Source organism: Cetorhinus maximus, chromosome 1 (assembly GCF_964194155.1).
Source record: "Cetorhinus maximus chromosome 1, sCetMax3.hap1.1, whole genome shotgun sequence".
Lineage (NCBI taxonomy): Eukaryota > Metazoa > Chordata > Chondrichthyes > Lamniformes > Cetorhinidae > Cetorhinus > Cetorhinus maximus.
Window position 1 is genome coordinate 48,536,510 of NC_135879.1, and position 18,635 is coordinate 48,555,144.

The 18,635-nt window shown below is 45.9% G+C and overlaps 1 protein-coding gene across 1 annotated transcript in view; it reads right to left on the bottom strand.

The window, feature by feature from the left end:
• gucy1b1 (guanylate cyclase 1 soluble subunit beta 1) overlaps nt 1-18,635 on the bottom strand; it is a 257,460-nt gene that overhangs the window by 76,921 nt on the left and 161,904 nt on the right. Inside the window, exons 6-8 of the mRNA XM_078546718.1 lie at nt 11,727-11,843; nt 11,503-11,636; nt 9,809-10,006 (exon numbers count right to left, since the gene is read on the bottom strand). Coding sequence (XP_078402844.1) covers nt 9,809-10,006; nt 11,503-11,636; nt 11,727-11,843 — 449 coding nt within the window. The remainder of the gene's footprint in view (nt 1-9,808; nt 10,007-11,502; nt 11,637-11,726; nt 11,844-18,635) is intronic.

Sequence of the window (18,635 nt, forward strand, 5' to 3'; positions counted from 1 at the left end):
GTGACCTGGGACACTAGCCGACGTTAAATTCCCCACCGAGGTGTGTGTGTCTGCGCTGGTGCCTGGCTGGCTGAAATGATGTGCCGCAAGTTGGACGTCTTGGGCCTTAGGTGTGGAGGGGGGGCTGCAGTGTCGTTGGGTGCGGCCATGCAATGGTGATGCTGAAATTAACAGCAAGGACAGTGCATCAGTTAGCGTTCAGTCAGTAACACCTTTCATCCCTTTCCACCCCAGCCTCATAAGTTGTTAACCCTTCATGAACCTAAGGAGACGAACATTGGTGGGGTGGAAAAGAGTCAAGAGGAGGCCCAAACATTAGACACGCATACAGACAGGTTGGTCAGATGGCCTCAGGAATGCCACATGGCATGTTATGTGGCATTGGAGTGGGGAGAATGCAGAGAAACCTGACCTGGATGCATTCTGGCCTGGACAGTTGCGGGGCTGAGGAAACATCGCAAACACTTGCGACATTTGCCATGGAGCACAGGAGATTGACAGGTCACATTATTGACCTTCATACCATTATGAGGGGCATAGAACGTGTGGGCAGAAGGCAACATTTCCCCTTGGCGCAGGGATGAGTAATGTGGTGGCATTTATTTAAGTTGAGTGCCTTGAGATTCACAGCTGAGGTGCTGAGGACCTTTTGGACAGAGTAATGTGGGACGCACTGGCTGAAAGGGTGGTGGAGGTTCCAACCCCACTAAGATGCAATAAGTCTTTGGCTGTGCAGCAGCGATGCCATGGCATGTTAGGCCATGGGGATATGGTCACAAATGGGATAAGGCGACTTTGGAAGGTGGTGGAGGCGCGATTCCTCAAGGGACCGAGGGACCTTTGTGTATGACCCACATGTCTGACTGTATCAGACTGTGAATGAGCAGTGTTGCAGCATTAATGATTGCAGCAACCATCAGTGGTTTGGATGGTGGGCAGACAGAGTGGATGGGGCTGTGGACCTCAAATACATGGCCGCTGGACCCCAGCCTCGCCGCCACCTGCCGCCCTGGCCGCCTGCCTCCTCCCCAGCTCCATGGCCTGCTCCTCGAAGGTGGTGAGGTGCTGGAGCAGGGCGTGCCCACCACCAGTCCTCTGGTGCTCCCGCTGATTGTGTTCAGTTTTTGCCTGCAGAACAGAGAAGAGGATTTATTGGGGCTGATCGCTCATGTACTCTGCACGCGCACGCTGCACCCCAACCACAGTGGCCCATCTGAGGCCTCCAGCGGCTCCTGTCCACACGATTGGCGATCAGTCCCCAGAAGATAGTACAGCTGCTCCCAACCCCCTCCCCCAATGGCCACCTTGGACACATTCAGCGTCCATCACTTTGAATAACACACGGGTCTTAGCGCCCATGGCAAGGAGGCGCAACTAGGTGCGGCGCCAAGGCCAGCAGATGGCTCTTGGCCACGACACCTTGAGGCTTCCCTTCCACTATCTCATCACCATCAATAAGTCATGTGTTGGAGTTCTGAGCATGTGTCTAGCTGCCTCTCCTGCAGGTTTCCCCCAGACTACTCAAATGCGACAAACACCAACATATGCTGCAGGGAGAATCCACCTTCTCCTCAACCACTAAGGCTGATGTAAGCATGGTCACTATCTGGTTGCCCACCAAGCGAGTGCCAAATGCCCAATGCAGTAACGACACTAAGACGTGGGGCGGGGGGGAGGGGATCCTCAAAGGTTAAGGCTACCTGCTGGGTAAAATGGCCAAGGCTGACATGGTACTCACCCTTCCAGAGCTTCAGCAAATCATTGAAGCACTTGCGGCACTGCGTTCCTGTGCACCGCACAGCATCATGGGCGCTCACAGTGTTACCAACCTCCTCCCACGCCTGCCTGGTGACATGGGGGGCCCTCCTCTTCCCATCGTCCGGATACAACACATGTCGATGGCTGGACACCTCTAGGTGGAGGACAGCAAGGCAGGCATCGGAGAAGCGAGGGCACAGTGGCCTCTCCTGCAGCCTGCCCCCCATCTCCTGCTCATGCTCCTGTCCTGTGACAGCTGCCTCTCTCTCTCCCTGAGTGGCCATGGTGCACTGCCTCAAGCAGGCTGCCTGGCCACTCTTTAAACAGGCTGCTGGTTCCCCAATGGAACCGGCGGTCTGAGGCCGCCCGCCCCCGCGACTATTTTCCCGTTCTCCACGGGAGTCGCAAAGTTGCGGTGCGGGCTTTAATTGGCCCGCCCGTGGAAAATAGCGGCGCGGCCCGTTTCGGTGGCAGCAATCAGCTGCCCGCCCGCCGCCAAGTCGATCGCGCTCGCCCGCCCATCAAGGGCAAAATTCTGGCCATAAGCTGAAACATCTTAGGCATGGTACTGGGTTTGAACCCTGTCAGGCAGCTGTTTGTGTACTTCAGGTGCTGTTTGCGGAACAAAATGGCATCTGAAATGCACTGGAAATATCCACAACAGGCAGAGTCATGATGTCCATCAATATGCCATACTGTTTTGATGCCAGCCTGCCATTTTGGCGATCCATAACGCAGCTGAAGCTCTCTCGAATCCTCGCACAGCTGAGCACAGGAAGCGATTTAAATGAATCAAGGAATCATCAACTGCTTACAGGTTAGTTTCTGGTTGATTTCTATTGGTTGTTGCTACAATTCTGCAATTCTTCGGTGCTTTCTGTAGTTGTCTCAAGTTGCACAAGTCTATATTGAATGGTGTGACAAGTGCTCTAGTGCTTTTTGCTGATTTCAAGGTTTCTGCATAAACCAGTTGCTCCCAAATATGGATGTATGAGTAGGAATTCCGCTTGGAATATAGCATGACTGGGAGAATGAGCAGAGAGCATGCAGAGCAAAACAAACTGTTAAAGGAGGGGATGGATTCTCAGTAGAATGCCATCCATATCTTCCCAGAGCATTGAGGGAGCAATTTTGCTAACTGAACCTGAGCAAGGAATGTGTGAGACATCTGTGCTTCAATAAGGCCCTCATTGAGCTGTCCCTCCAGTGGCAGCTACAACTGCTACCCTTGAACTGGATAAGGGTACATTGCCACGACCTGTGAAGGTGACTGTAAGGATGAACATGTATGTGTCTCACTTCTTCCAGGTTGGAACTGGAGTCATTTGCAACATTCTGCAGTTTGCCATTTGCTGTTGGGTAAGAGAGGTAATTGAGGCTCTCAATTCAAAGAGAGCTAACTGCATTTCATACTTTCTCACCAGACACCAGCATGCAGAGTGAGCACAAGGGTTTACTAGGATTGCAGGCTTCACCATTGACTGCAAGCATGAAGCTTTACGAGTGCCACATATCAACTCTACCATATAATGGAACTGGAAGAGATTCTACTCCCTCAGCATCTGGTTGGTGTGTGACCATAAACGGCGAATCAGACAGATTAATTCCCGGTAGCCTGGCAGCTTTCATTCTGTGGCAGTCTGGTACTCCTGCTGCATTTAAGGCACCATGAAAAACCAAAGGATGTCCAGTAGATGAAGAGGACTATGTATTGATGTCATGCCTTATGACTCTGGTACACAAATCATGTACAGGTGCACAGCATCATATAATGAAAGCCATGCTGCTACACCATTGATGTGCTGAAACAATGCTTCTGCTGCCTAGGCTGCTCTGGAGGAATCCTGTGGTCCTTGGCAGAATTTGTGTCAAGATTCATATTGGCCCAGTGCATGTTGTACAGCCTCACCTTCATGAGGGGACTGCCCTTGGCACCAGCTATACGGAAGACAACTGAGGACCAGGAGTGTGACGAAGATAAGGAAGAAGAATTGCAAGTGGAAGGGAGAAGGCTGTCCTCAAAGAACTGATCCAAATGTGATACCAGTCAACACAATTCCCAATTTAATTCCCAATTTACCAACTGTCAAAATTACAGGTGGCCAAAATAAAAGCCACTAGGAAATAAATATTTCAAACCAAATTTATTAGTGTAATCATACAAAAGTAAACTAAACACTCTCATGCATTTGCTTAGTGCTTGTCTTTTGTGTGTCTTTGCCTGTCTTTGTGCGTGCTACTATGCTGCTATACAGTGCAATCCCAGTGGCTGAAGCATGGTTGGTGGGAAAGCTGCTGGCTTTCAGTGGAGGAGGCTACAGATAGACTTTGATGATGATATCAAGTTGCCCTGGACCCTGAAAGCCCAGTTACAGACTACACTATCTCAGCATGGGCTGCAGCAGGCAGGGCTGGTTGGCTGGACTGACAGACAGGCAGACAACGGCAAGCACACTAATGAAGTAGCAGGGGTAAGAAGACAGATGCTGGCATCCTGAGAGAGGACAGTCAATTCGTGCTCCTGAAGCCAATACAATTTCCCCAGGGCGATGCCTCAGCAATTGTTGAAGAACAGATTACAGGTCTGCCATGACACTCTCCTATCCTGTTTGAACACTAATCCACAGCCATGAAGGCAGCAATCGGATCTTGCATGTCAACAGTCTAAGTTTCCACTGCAACACTGAGACTTTGGGTGGCATGTGTTTGTGCTGCAATGGAGGTTGCTACACCGGCCATCAAACACTGCATTAGTGTCAAAAGCAAAAAACTGCGGATGCTGGAAATCCAAAACAAGAACAAAAATACCTCGAAAAACTCAGCAGGTCTAACAGCATCTGCGGAGGGGAGCACAGTTAACGTTTCGAGTCCATATGACTCTTCAACAGAACTAAGGAAAAATAGAAAAGAGGTGAAATATAAGCTGGTTTAAGTGGGGGGTGGGACAGGTAGAGCTGGATAGAGGGCCAGTGAAAGGTGGAGATAACCAAAAGATGTCACAGACAAAAGGACAAAGAGGTGTTGAAGGTAAGGAATGTGATAATAAAGGTACAGATAGCCCTAGTGGGGGTGGGGTGGGGGGAAGGGATCGAAAGAGGCTAAAAGGCAGAGATAAAACAATGGATGGAAATACATTTAAAAATAATGGAAATAGGTGGGAAAAGAAAAATCTATATAAATATTTGGAAAAAAGGGGGATTGGAAAGGGGGTGGGGATGGAGGAGAGAGTTCATGATCTAAAATTGTTGAACTCAATATTCAGTCCGGAAGGCTGTAAAGTGCCTAGTCGGAAGATGAGGTGCTGTTCCTCCAGTTTGTGTTGAGCTTCACTGCAACAATGCAGCAAGCCAAGGACGGACATGTGGGCATGAGAGCAGGGTGGAGTGTTGAAATGGCAAGCGACAGCGAGGTCTGGGTCATGCTTGCGGACAGACCGAAGGCGTTCCGCAAAGCGGTCACCCAGTCTGCGTTTGGTCTCTCCAACGTAGAGGAACCCGCATTAGATTAGGAGAAATAAACATGAGAGGACATGGCTTTAGGGTGAAAGGGGAAAGGTTTAGGGGGAACATTAGGGGGAACTTCTTCACTCAGAGTGTGGTGAGAGTGTGGAACGAGCTACCATCTGACGTGGTAAATGTGGGCTCACTCTTAAGTTTTAAGAATAAATTGGATAGATACATGGATGGGAAAGGTCTGGAGGGTTATGGACTAGGTGCAGGTCAATGGGACTAGCGGAATAATATTTCGGCACAGACTAGAAGGGCCGAATGGCCTGTTTTCTGTGCTGTAGTGTTCTATGGTTCTTCTATGGTTCTATTGGGAGCAACGAATGCAGTAGACTAAATTGAGGGAAGTGCAAGTGAAATGCTGCTACACTTGAAAGTAGTGTTTGGGCCCTTGAACAGTGAGGAGAGGGGAAGTAAAGGGGCAAGTGTTGCACCTTCTGCGGTAAATGGGAAGGTGCCGTGGGAAGGGGTTGAGGTGTAGGGGGTGATGAAGGAGTGGACCAGGGTGTCCTGGAGGGAACGATCCCTGTGGAATGCTGCCAGGGGGGGGTGAAGGGAAGATGTGTTTGGTGGTGGCATCATGCTGGAGTTGGCAGAGGATGATCCTTTGAATGCGAAGGCTGGTGGGGTGATAAGTGAGGACAAGGGGGACCCTATCATGGTTCTGGGAGGGAGAGGAAGGTGTGAGGGCGAATGCACGGGAGATGGGCCGAACATGGTTGAGGGCCCTGTCAACCACTGTGGGTGGAAAACCTCGGTCAAGGAAGAAGGAGGACATGTCAGAGGAACTGTTTTTGAAAGTGGCATCATCAGAACAGATGCGACGGAGGCGAAGAAACTGAGAGAATGGGATGGACTCCTTACAGGAAGTGGGGTGTGAGGAGCTGTATTAGTGTTGGCCCGCAAGTATGTGAGTAGGGTTGACCACCATTTCCATGCTGGAAAGGATGGGCTGTAAGCTTTGTGCCAAGTTGGGGCCAAGTCCTCCAAGAGAATAGAAGGACCTAAGAAATAGGAACAGGAGTCGGCCATTTGGGCCCTCAAACTTGCTCAGCTATTTACTAAGATCATGGCTGATCTGATTATGGCATCAACTCCACTGCCCTGCCTGCTCCACCGTAACCTTTGATCAAACCTTGTAGATCAAAAACCTGACTAACTGAGCGGTGAAAATACTTAATGACTATTCTACTGCTCTCCAGGGAACAGAATTCCAAAGTTTAACAACCTGCTGAGAAAAGGAATTCCTCCTCATCTCTCTCTTATATGGAAGACCCCTTATTTTGAAACCCCCATGAGTGGAAACATCCTCTCAGCATCTAGCCTGTCAAGACCCCTCAGAATCTATTATTAAAATGAGATCATCTTTCATTCTTCTAAACTCCAATGAATACAGACGCAACCTGCTCAGCCTTTCATTATATGACAATGCCATATCAACCCAGTGAAGCTTCTCTGAACTGTCTCTAATTCAAGTATATCCCTCCTTATATAAGGAAACCAAAACTGTATGTAGTATTCCAGGTGTGGTCTTGCCAATGCCCTGTACAGGTGGAACATGATTCCCTACTTTTATACTGCATCCCCCTTGCAATAAAGGTAAATATTCCATTTGCCTTCCTAATGAATTGCTGTACTCACATGTTAACTTTTTGTGATCTATTTACAAGGACACCCAGATCCCTCTGTACCACAGCATTCTGTAGTTCTCACCATTTAAATAATATTCTTTCTGCCAAAGTAGACAACCTTATATTTTCCTACAATATACCCCATCTGCCAAATCTTTGCCCATTCCCTTAACCTATCTAATGTCCCTCTGCAGGCTCTTTGTAACCTCCTCACAACTTGCCTTCCCACCTATCTTTGTATCAGCATCAAATTTGGCTACAATACACTCGATCCCTTCATCCAAGTCATTTATAGATAGTTGATGTTCCAGCACTGATCCCTGTGGCATTCCACTAGTTAGTTTGCCATACTGAAAATGACCTATTTATCCTAACTCTTTTTTTCTGTCAGGTAGCTAATCTTCTATTCATGATAATACATCACCCCCAAGGCCATGAGCTCTTATTTTGTGCAATAACCTTAAATATGGCACCTTATCAATTGCCTTTTGGAAATCCAAATACACTACACCTAATGGTTTCCCTTTATCTACCCTGTTTGTTACATCCTCAAAGAACTTTAATAAATTTGTCAAACACAATTTCCCTTTGATAAAGCCATGTTAACTTTGTTTGATCATATTATGATTTTCTAAATGATCGGCTACTACTTCCTTAATAATTGATTCTATCATTTTCCTAATGACAGATGTTAGACTGACTCACCTTTGGTGTCCTATTTTCTGCCTCCTTCCTTTCTTGGATAGAGGTACAACATTTATGGTTTTCCAATAGGCTAGGACTTTTTAAGAATCTAAGCATTTTTGGAAGATGATTATAACCAATGCACTCACAATCTCTGCAGCCTCTTCTTTTAAGACCTTAGCCCCATTAGTTTACCCAATACTTTTTCTCTCATAATAGTGGCTGTTTTAAGTTCCTCCTTCCCTTTTCTCCCTTGATTTTCTACTATTCTTAGGATTTTTTTTGTTCTTCTAACATAAACATGCTCTTTAACACCGAATGCCGGTTTTCTGGCAGGCTTCGCAATGCATCACACAACTTTTTTTCACGCATGTCCATCAGGATTCTTCTGTAAGTTGTCCCAGGGAAGTCTCATCTGAGTCCTCTATAGTACTGTGTGCAACCTCGTCCCTGTTATCCTTGTCCCTGCCCTGGCTTCAGTGCACATGTGCTCAGTGTTTCACCTTGAGCAGATCTCACCTCTAACCTATTCTCCAAAATAATGCATTGTTAGCATTTCAGCAGGTGACAGCAGGTATGAGATCAAATGGAACACCAGCACCTGGAAGTGCCCCTTCAAGTCACTCACCATCCTGACTTGGGAATATAACGCCGTTCCTTCACTGTCGCTGGGTCAAAATCCTGGAATACCCTACCTACACCACATGGACTGCAGCGGTTCAAGAAGGCAGCTCACCACCACCTTCTCAAGGGCAATTCGGGATGGGCAATAAATACTGGCCCAGCCAGCAAGGCCCACGTCCCATGAATGAATAATAAAAAAAAAGTATTGTATCTTCATCAATCTCTTCCTAATGGCCCTCCACTGCCTGGCCACATTGTACTTCTTGAGTACCTGAAAGGGGAAAAAAACACACAAGTGCTGAGGGGAGAGGGCCTGAGGCACATACTTCTTCTTAGGCAGTGCCTTGAGATAGAGGATGACTTGCTTCTGCTCTGGTTTGATTGGTTCTGATAAATCCAATGTGTGATCTGCTGACACCGCCACATGTCCGGCAGGTGGTACTTGAATGGTCAGGCATGCGAGGTGTTTGGAGATTCATACACTCTCTCCGACACCTTGACTTCATTTCTGCGTGCTCCTGACAAAGTCTAATGTCAAATAAACCATCTCCATTTTGGTTGGTCACAGGCCAGGCATTCGCATGAGTTAGTGGGCATGTTTGACCTCATCAGGGATGCTCAAATTTAAGGGGATGGAGACTTTACAGGAAGAGCAATTGGGGTCATCCTGAAGATTCAAATCAATATATTAATAAAATTTCAAGATATTCCCCCAGTGATCTCTTTAAGTTGAGCTGGATCTGACCATATTTGTACAGTCCATTAATATTAAGCAGGTTTACCACTGGGCAGGCACCTCAATGATGTTGCCTAATATGGCCCTGGGATCCTGAAGACATCATTTGGCATTGACTTGAAAGGAATAAAAGTTTTCTAGTAGGATTGCTTAAATCAAGACTTGCTCAAAAATTGGATTTGTGTGAGCATCAAGTGGGAAATAAGCAATAAGCTTATTTCACTATTTTCACCTAGCTAGCACCAGTGATTGCTAAAAAACAGATTGGTAGAGAGGTGAAAATTGCCTTCAGTGTCTGCGGGCACTGTTTTTCCTTACACCTGTTTTGTTATTAGGGTATTATGAATAAACCATAGAATCATAGCAGAAAGTGGAATAAAAGAGGCCATTCATCCATCATCCCTGTGCTGGCTCTCTGAAAAAACAATCAACTAGTCCCAATCCCCTGCTCTTTCCCTGTGGCCCCACAATTTTTTCCTTTTCAAGTATCTATCTAATCCCTTTGGATAGTTACTATTGAACCTGTTTCCACCATCCTTTCAGGCAATGTATTCCAAATCATAACAACTTGCTGAGTCAAAAATTTCTCCCCATCTCCATGCTGGCTCTTTTGATAATTATTCTAAATCTGTGTTCTGGTACTCACCTTCTTGATATTGGAAATATCTATTTACTCTAATCAAAATCCCTCATGATTTTGAGCATCTCTCTTAAATCGGATCTTAATGTTCTCCACTATAAGGAGGAAAATCCTAGCTTCTCTAGTCTCTCCAGCAATTCCTTCATCTGCTGTATTTTCAGCTAATGGCTTGAAAGTTGATATCAATGACAAGGTGTGCATACAGAGCCCCTCTCTGATGGTAGCTTACCTGTCTGTTTTTTTCTTTTCATCTTCCAATTCTCGTAGTGTATGTTGTAGCCGATCAGTCAAAATTTCTAGTTCCTGTGTGAGTTTGTACTCTTCCCTGAACTGCTCACCTAGCAGAACAAGATCACGCGTAGCATCATGTAGTGGGATGTCACTGAGATAAAGACCTCTCCTGGTCAGATCATCCAAGTCCATTACACTGAATTGAAAATCAAAAAATGTTGTCCTTTACTGAAGAGTTTGGCAAAAGAACAATCTCATTTGCACCGAGGTTTCCAAATTAACAAGTTATTTCAAGCATGAGTACTACAACCCTTTGAATGACGATGCAAAATATTTAAAAGTCCACTCATAACACCAACAATTTATCAGAACATGTCAGATATCTCAAAAAGCTAAAGTTAACAATCCATGGTGCTGAAAACAGCCTATCCATAGCTCTTTGTAGAATATATAGGGTATAAGAGAACCTAAAGGGTGGAAATATAGCTCATAATTCACCCTTCCCAAAATTCCTTTGTATCACAAAATTATGTGGAGGATTGACAGACAACACAGAGTAGCAATAAATTACAATAAAGGGTGTAACTAGTGGAGTGTCACAAGGATCAGTACTTCAGCCTCAGATATTTATAATCTATATCAATGCATTAGATAAGGGGAAAAAGTGTAATATATCCAAGTTTGCCAATGACACAAAGCAAGTTGAGAAGATAAGCTGTGGCAAAAACACAAATGTGCTGCCAAGGGATATAGACTGGTTAAGAGCTTGGTCAAAGAGTGGCAGATGGCGTATAATATGGGGAAGTGTGAAATTATCTACTTTGATTGAAACAGTAAAGAAGCAGAATATCAGAATATTTGTAAAAGGAGAGAGACCAGCAAATGTTGAAATTTAATGGGATTTGGATGTTCTTATATTCAAATCATAGAAAGGTAACATTCAGGTACAGCAAGCAATTAGGAATGCAAATGATATGTTAAGCTTTCTGCAAGGAGGGTGGTGTATAATCTTGCTGTAATTCTTTGGGCTTTGGTGAAACTACACCTAGAGTAGACTACACACTTTGGTCTCTGTACCTAAGGAACTTGACCAAAAGGAAGTGCAGAGAAAGTTTGATAGGTTGATTCCTGGAATGAGAGGACATTGAATAGAATGGGCGTATATTCCCTGGAGTTCAGAAAAATGAAAGGCAATCTCAGTGAAACCTATAAAATTCCAAAAGGCCTTGACAGAGTAGGTGTTGAGAGACTGCTTCCCTTGGCTGCAGATTCTAGAACTAGGGGTCATATCAGGATAAAGGGTCAGTCATTTTGGATTAAGATGAGAAGTTTCTTCACTCAGAGGGTTATAAATGATTGGAATTCTCAACCCCAGAGGGCTGTGAATGCTCAGTCAATGAGTATATTCAGGACTGAGAACAATAGCTTTTTTGGCACTAAGGGAATCAAGGGATATGGAGATAGGGTGGGAAAGTGGAGTTGATATAAAACTTCAGTCATGATCTTATTGAGACAGAGCAGGCTTGAGGGGCTGGATGACTTACTCCTGATCCTATTTCTTGAGCTTTTGTCATGTCTTTGATTTAACACAAACAAAAAGCCACCCTCAAATTAATTCAAAAAATATATATTGTTGGATAAATGATATATATCTATGTTATACAGTCATTTCTAGACAATTGAAATATATACCTGGGAGAGCACAAGAAAAGTATATTATCAGCTTCAGGTAAGTAGATCATCTGCCCTTTCATGCGTAAACAGTTGATTTCAGCACCAGTCAGATCATCATCAGATTCTGTCTTTTCAACACTCAGCCAACCTTCCTAGGGTGGATGCCAGAAAACATATTTTCAAAAAACTGGATCAAAAGCATTCATGAAGTGGACTTTATTTAAATTTATTGTGCTGTTTACCTTGCTTCTTAACACAAAAACCGTGTTAATGTGTGAAAGGATTCCGTGGAAAGTAAAGTCAATATGTGGTCGAACCAAAGAGAAAACTGACAGTAGATTACAACTTCCAGGCTGAAGCTGGAGCAGGAAGAAAATAGATCAATTACAAATGACAACCTGTCAATGTTTCCATGAATCAAAATAAACAAAATGAAACAGTTCCATCATCTAAGAAGAAAATCAAGATTTTATGTACTTTAAGACATAAAAATGACAGGCAGATTTTATGAGTATGTATTCACCGGCAAGGAGCCTTGCTCACCAGGGATGCCTACCTAGAAATCATTGAGTCATAGTCATGGAACAGAATCTTCCTTCCAGGAGTGGGAAATAGAAGTTGGGACTGTTAGAGACTCAAAATTTCTCCCTAAGGGAAACAGTCACTGGCTCTGCCTTTTATGGGGTGTCCCTTTAATTGGTTTGGACACAGATTTGGCATCCAAGGGGATGGATACTGAAGCAGAGCTGTGCAAGTACAGGCCCAATTTAGGCAGACCATGACAGCCATTTCTGTTGCTGCCATTTCATTGCTTTACCATCAGTTTGGAAGATGTCATTGCAGAAGAGGCCTGGATCTTGGGATATAGGTAGACCCTCAATACACAGATGTGGACATGGAAGCTCTTTGAGACCATTAGGAAGAGGAGCGATTCCTCTTCCTGGGTGGTGACTAGAGGAGACCACACTCCTAGATTAAACACACCTGGATAGAGATAATTTACACAGGCAGTTAACACAGATGGAGTGTTATGTGCAGAAACTGGATAAAGTGGGAAGAGACTCATTAGCCTGATATGTTCTATCGAGACGAATTCAACGCTGAAGCCTCAGGACAGGTGTTTGGCATTCACCCTCCAGCAGACACCAGCTGAGGAGCTTTTACTCCTGAACAGTGTGGGGTGTCTGCCCAGGGCACTTATTAACCCTCAGAATGGCTCAGAGCTGCTAAGGAGCTGCTTGCACTAAAACAGCAACTTCTAATGAATAGGCATTTGCCACAGAGGACCTAAGTAGCTTATATTGCTTGCTTTTGTCTTTGCAGGAGAAATGGGTTCATAATGCCTGCAAGAAGGTCCACACAGGGCAGGGGAAACTTATTCATAACTGCGCATTATCACCACCATGTAGGAGCAAGTCATGGACATTGCCAGGGTACCGGCCCATGAGAAAGTTGAGGAGGGTGAAATGGGTATCAGTGGTGGAGAGTGTGATTGGAGAGAGTGCAAAGTGTTCATTAAGGAGGTACATTGCAATGCAAACTGCTCGACAATATACCGAAAGTTGAGGTGCATTGGGAAGCCTCAGCTCTGCAAAGGTTTCTACTCTCCAAGGTTAGTTCTCATAGTTCCCATTTCACAAAGTTCCATGTCTTACAAGGGTGCAGATGTTGAGGCAATTAGACCAACTCCCAAGTTGCCAAGTGCAGCCAGAGCAGAGCTCAGAGCAAGCAGTGTCACATCTTACAAGTGCACCCTGCATCTGCGCAGATCCAGTCCTTGCGTGTGGTTAAATAGGTTGGAATTGGGTGATGAGCATGGCATTAGTGTGCAGGGGGAGATAGAAGCAGATGCAGACAGTCTTACTTGGAGGATGGAAGACAGTAACAGCTTTGCTCAGCTGGACACAGATGCAGGGTCTCAGCAATCACTGGAAAGTCAACTCTACTTAGACCAGCAGCAACAGATGTGCTGTCACATATCAGAGCTCCCTGAGGCAGTGCATGGTCATGGGCTGCAAATGGAGGGATTTGTCCAGCTCATTGCGCACACCTCCAGGCTTTGAGTGCGTGAACTCTTCCATTGAGCGTGTGGCCAAACTCAGGGACTCATATGTGGGAATCCAGCAATCTCAGCAAAGCCCAGTTCTCTGGCATCCCGGCTTGCTTGATCTCTGTTGAAGTTGACGTAATTGTGGGCCTTGGCAAAAAAGTGTCTGTGACCTCACAAATGCATTTGTGTGTGGGCGCTTGAGTGATTCCAGAGCCTCCAGTGGAGCCCAGGAAGGAACCACTGGCGTAGAAGTTCAGAACGGCCATTAGTTTCAGAGCCACCATCAATGGATGCCCTCCGAGTATCTGTGGTGCCAATTCCTGGGGAATGTGGCAAACGTGAGTCACCAGAACCCTGGACATATGAATCCATCAGTGACACTGGATCTCACTCATCTGCAGATAAGACATGCAAGTTCTGTACACCCCGGGTCTTGTGAGCCAGCTACATATAATGTCTCTATGAGCCTCATCCCCCGTGACCGGAGGAGGCCCTGCTGGCCCTTGGTCTTGAGGGTCAAGCTCCTCCCTTTGGCGATCCAGGTGCCTCTGTGGCAATCTTCTCCTTCTCTCCTGCCTATAAGTGATAATGCAGGCAGCGGTAAATCCAGCTTCCATCTCCCTGACTGTCTCCTCTCTGTAGTGAAAAAGAGACAAGCGTCAGCATTAGTCTCCAAGGGTCTTCTTTCTGTCAATGACTCGTCAGTGAATGTGGGTTCAAGGGCTTTCCTCCCATGCCAAGAGCACTCACCCCTGAAACGATGGCCAGTTCTGCGTGCATATCAAGGACCCTCCCCCCAACATGATCGACTGCCTTGACATTGCTTTGGCCTGGCGCTTGGATGTGCTGCCTTCAGCCCAGGTGCTGGGAGCCTCATTCACTGCACTCTAGGGAATAAACATGAGGGTAAATGTTCATTCAGGAAATGAGATTATTTGAGGAGGGCCTGAGGCTTGTCTTCAGTGAAGGGCAGGGAAGAGGTGCTTTTTCTCTTCTACTCTTTTTCGGCCTCCAGTATTTGATTTCCACTTTGATGCAGCAGAAGGAGCAGGTAAACCAGTAACTGGTATTATTAGTTTTATCAGTGTTGTAAGTACTTATTGTTTTATCAGCATTGTAAAGTTTACTGGCAGTGCTGAAACCTATTGAGGGGTGTAGGCTTTATAAATTATAATTAATTAGCAATTATGAATTAATTAACACATATTAGAGATGGCAGGGCAGATGATGTGCAGTGGTTGCAGGATGTGGGAGTTTCCAAATACCAGTGTGATCCAGGGCAAACACATCTGCAGTCAGTGTTTGCGGCTGCAGGAACTTCGGCTCCAAGTTATTGAGCTGGAGGCCGAGCTGCAGACACTGCGGCATATCAGGGAGGGGGAAAGTTGCCTGGACACTTCATTCCAGGAGGCGGTCACTCCCCTTAGGATAGAGTCTTCTGATTTGATCTGTGGTCAGGGACAGGAGGGTGTGACTGCGAGTGAGGCAGGTTAAGGGGACCCAGAGGGCAGGAGTGCAGGAGCCTTGGCCCTTGCAATTGTCCAACAAGTTTGAGGTTTTTTCAGCTTGTTTGGATGAGAGTGGGGGCTGCAGGGTGGACGAGCTAACTGGCCATGGCACCGTGGTTGGTGGAGTTATAAGGAATGTAATAGTAGTATAGTATGGTCAGAGGGATTGACACCGTTCTCTGCAGCGAAGAGCAAGAGTCCATTCGGCTGTGTTGCCTGCCTGGTGCCAGGATTCGGGATATCTTCTCGGGGCTGGAGAGGAACTTGCAGTGGGAGGGGGGAGGACCCAGTCGTTGTGGTCCATGTTGGCACCAACAACATAGGCAGGACAAAGAAGAAGGTTCTGCATAGTCAATATGAGGAGCTTGGCACCAAATTAAGAAGCAGAACTCCAAAGGTCATAATCTCTGGATTATTACCTGAGCCACATGCAAATTGGCACAGGACAAGTCAGGTTAGGGAGATGAACGCGTGGCTCAAAGACTGGTGTGGGAGAAGTGGGTTCCGGTTTGTGGGGCACTGGCTCCAGTACTGGGGAAAGTGGGGGCTGTACCATTGGGACAGTTTATACCTGAACTGTGCTGGGGCTGGTGTTCTTGTGAGCCACATAACTAGGGAAGTAGAGAGGGTTTAAAACGAAGTTGTGGGGGCACGGGTACAATTTTGGGAAGATGTGATAAATTAAACAGTAGAGACAAGGCAAAAGGGAAAAGTATTATTACAGGAAATGAAAACAGACCGTGACAGGAAGAGATAGAGATTACAAATCTAACAGTAAATCAACAGAACAAACTAGAGGTTATAAAAAGAATAAAAGGATCAAACTAAAGTCGCTGTACCTGAATGCACGAAGCTTTCAAAACAAAACTGATGAATTGAGAGCACACATAGAAATAAATAAGTACAGTTTGATAGCAATTACAGAGACATGGTTGCAGGAGGACATGGATTGTGACATGAACGTTAAAGGGTATAGGACATTTAGGGAGGTCAGGACAGGAAAAGGTGGAGGGGTGGCTCTGTTAGTTAATGATGGTATTAGCACAATAGAGAGGGATGGCTTAAGTTCAGGAAACCAGGATGTAGAAACGGTTTAGGTAGAGATGAGAAATGGTAAAGGCAAGAAGTCACTTGTGGGAGTTGTGTACAGAACCCCTAATAGTAACCACATGATAGGATGGAGCATAAATGAAAAAAATAAAATAATCATGGGAGATCTTGATCTACATAAAGACCGGAAAAGTCAGATGGGCAAAGGAGGCCTAGATGAGGAGTTCATAGAATGTTTCTGGGATAGTTTCTTAAAACAGCATGTTCTGGAGCCAACCAGAGAGCAGGCTATACGAGACCTGTTATTGTGCAACGAGATAGAATTAATTAATGACCTCATAGTGAAGGCGCCCCGAGGTAGCAGCAATCATAAGATGATTGAATTTTAGTTTGAGAGAGGGGAGTGGGTCTGAGACTATGGATAGAAATTTTCATATGGCGGGTGGGCTTGGTGGGAGTGGGCGTGGAGCTGATCGCTGCCCGCGATCGGCTCCGCGCCGCCATTTTATGCGGGTGGGCCAATTAATGTCGCCCAGCATAAATCATAGCTCCCGAGAACAGTGGAAAGGGGTGGGCGGCGGTGGGAGGCCAATGTTCGCCGGGTCCAATGGTAACCCGGCAGCTTATTCAAAAATGGCACAGGCAGCCATCCTAAGGCTGCCACTGATTTCGGTCAGAAGCATGATGGAGAACATCCTCAGGGAGCAGGCCAAGCAGGAGGGCAGGTCGGTGGGGCAGTCGGCCCCGAGACTTTTGGATGAGTGCCTCACTGCCCTCCTCGAGGAGGTGGTAGCACGCCACGAGATCCTGGTACTAAGGGACAGGAAGAGGAGGCCCCCCCACCTAACAAAACGTGCCTGGGAGGAGGTGGCATTACGGGTCAGCTCCCACGATGTGGTGAGACGCACCTGGGTGCAGTGCCGCAAGCGGTTTAATGACCTCCTGCGATCAGAAAGGGTGAGTACCAGGTTGGCATGGGTCACTTAGCACAGCAGTTGGACTGCCCCCTACCTCCCCTCCCCCTGTCCCGCCCCCGCCCAGAGGGAAACATTAGAGTACGATTAGAGTATGAAAGATTACAGTAGCATACTGAAATGGAAGACAAGGAAATGGCAGATGAATTGAACAGGTATTTTGCATCAATATTCACTATAGAGGACACAAATAATATCCCAGAAGCAGCTATAAATCAGGACATGGAAGGGAGGGAGGAAGTCAGGAAAATTACAGTCACCAGAGAAGTGGTACTGAGTAAATAGTTGGAGCTGCGGGCTGACAAAAGCCCGGGTCCTGATGGGCTTCATCCTAGGGTCTTAAAAGAAGTGTCAAGTGAGATAGTTGATGCATCGGTTTTAATTTTCCGAAACTCCCTGGATTCAGGGAAGGTCCCATTAGATTGGAAGATAGCAAATTATTCAAAAAGGGAGGGAGGCAGAAAGCAGGAATCTACAGGCCAGTTAGCTATTATTGAAGAAGCTATAGCAGGACACTTGGATAAGTTCAAGGTAATCAGGCAGAGCCAACATTAGTTTTGTGAAAGGGCAATCATGTTTAACCAACTTATTGGAGTTCTTTGAGGAAGTAACAAGTGCTGTGGATAAAGGGGAACTGGTGGATGTACTGTACTTAGATTTCCAGAAGGCATTTGATAAAGTGCCACATCAAAGGTTATTGGGGAAAATAAAAGCTCATGGTATAGGGGGTAAATTATTGGCATGGATAGAAGATTGGTTGGAAGCAGAGAGTAGGCATAAATGAGTATTTTTCAGATTGGCAAGCGATAATGTGTGATGAGCCATAGGGATCAGCGCTGGGAGCTCAACTGTTTACAATTTGGATGAAGGGATGGATGGGATGATTGACAAATTTGCTGATGGCACAAAGATAGGTAGGGAAGTAAGTGTGAAGAGGGCATAAGGAGGCTACAAAAATATGTAGACAGGTCAAGTGAGTGGTCAAAGATCTGGCAAATGGAGTATAATGTGGGAAAATGTGAAATTCTCCATTTTGGCAGGAAGAATAAAAGAGAAGCATATTCTCTAAATGGTGAGAGATTGCAGAGCTCTGAGATATAGAGGGATCTGGGTGCCTTAGTGCATGAATCGCAAAAGGCTAGTATGCAGGTAAAGCAAGGAATAAGGAAACTTAATAGAATGTTAGCATTTATTGCGAAGGGGACTGAAGATAAAAGTAGGAAGGTTATGCTTCAGTTATACAGAGCACTAGTGAGGCCACATCTGGAATATTGTGTACAGTATTGGTCACCTTATTTAAGGAAGAATGTAAATGCATTGGAAGCAGTTCAGAGAAAATTTACTAGACTAATACCTGGAATGGGCGATTTGATTGAAACATACAAGACCCTGAGGGGTCTTGACAGGGTGGATGTGGAGAGGATGTTTCCTCTTGTGGGAGAGTCTAGAACTAGGGGTCACTGTTTAAAAATAAGGGGCCACCCAGTTAAAAGAGAGATGAGGAGAAATTTTCTCTCTCAGAGCATCATGAGCCTTTGGAACTCTCTTCCAGAAAAGGCGGTGGAAGCA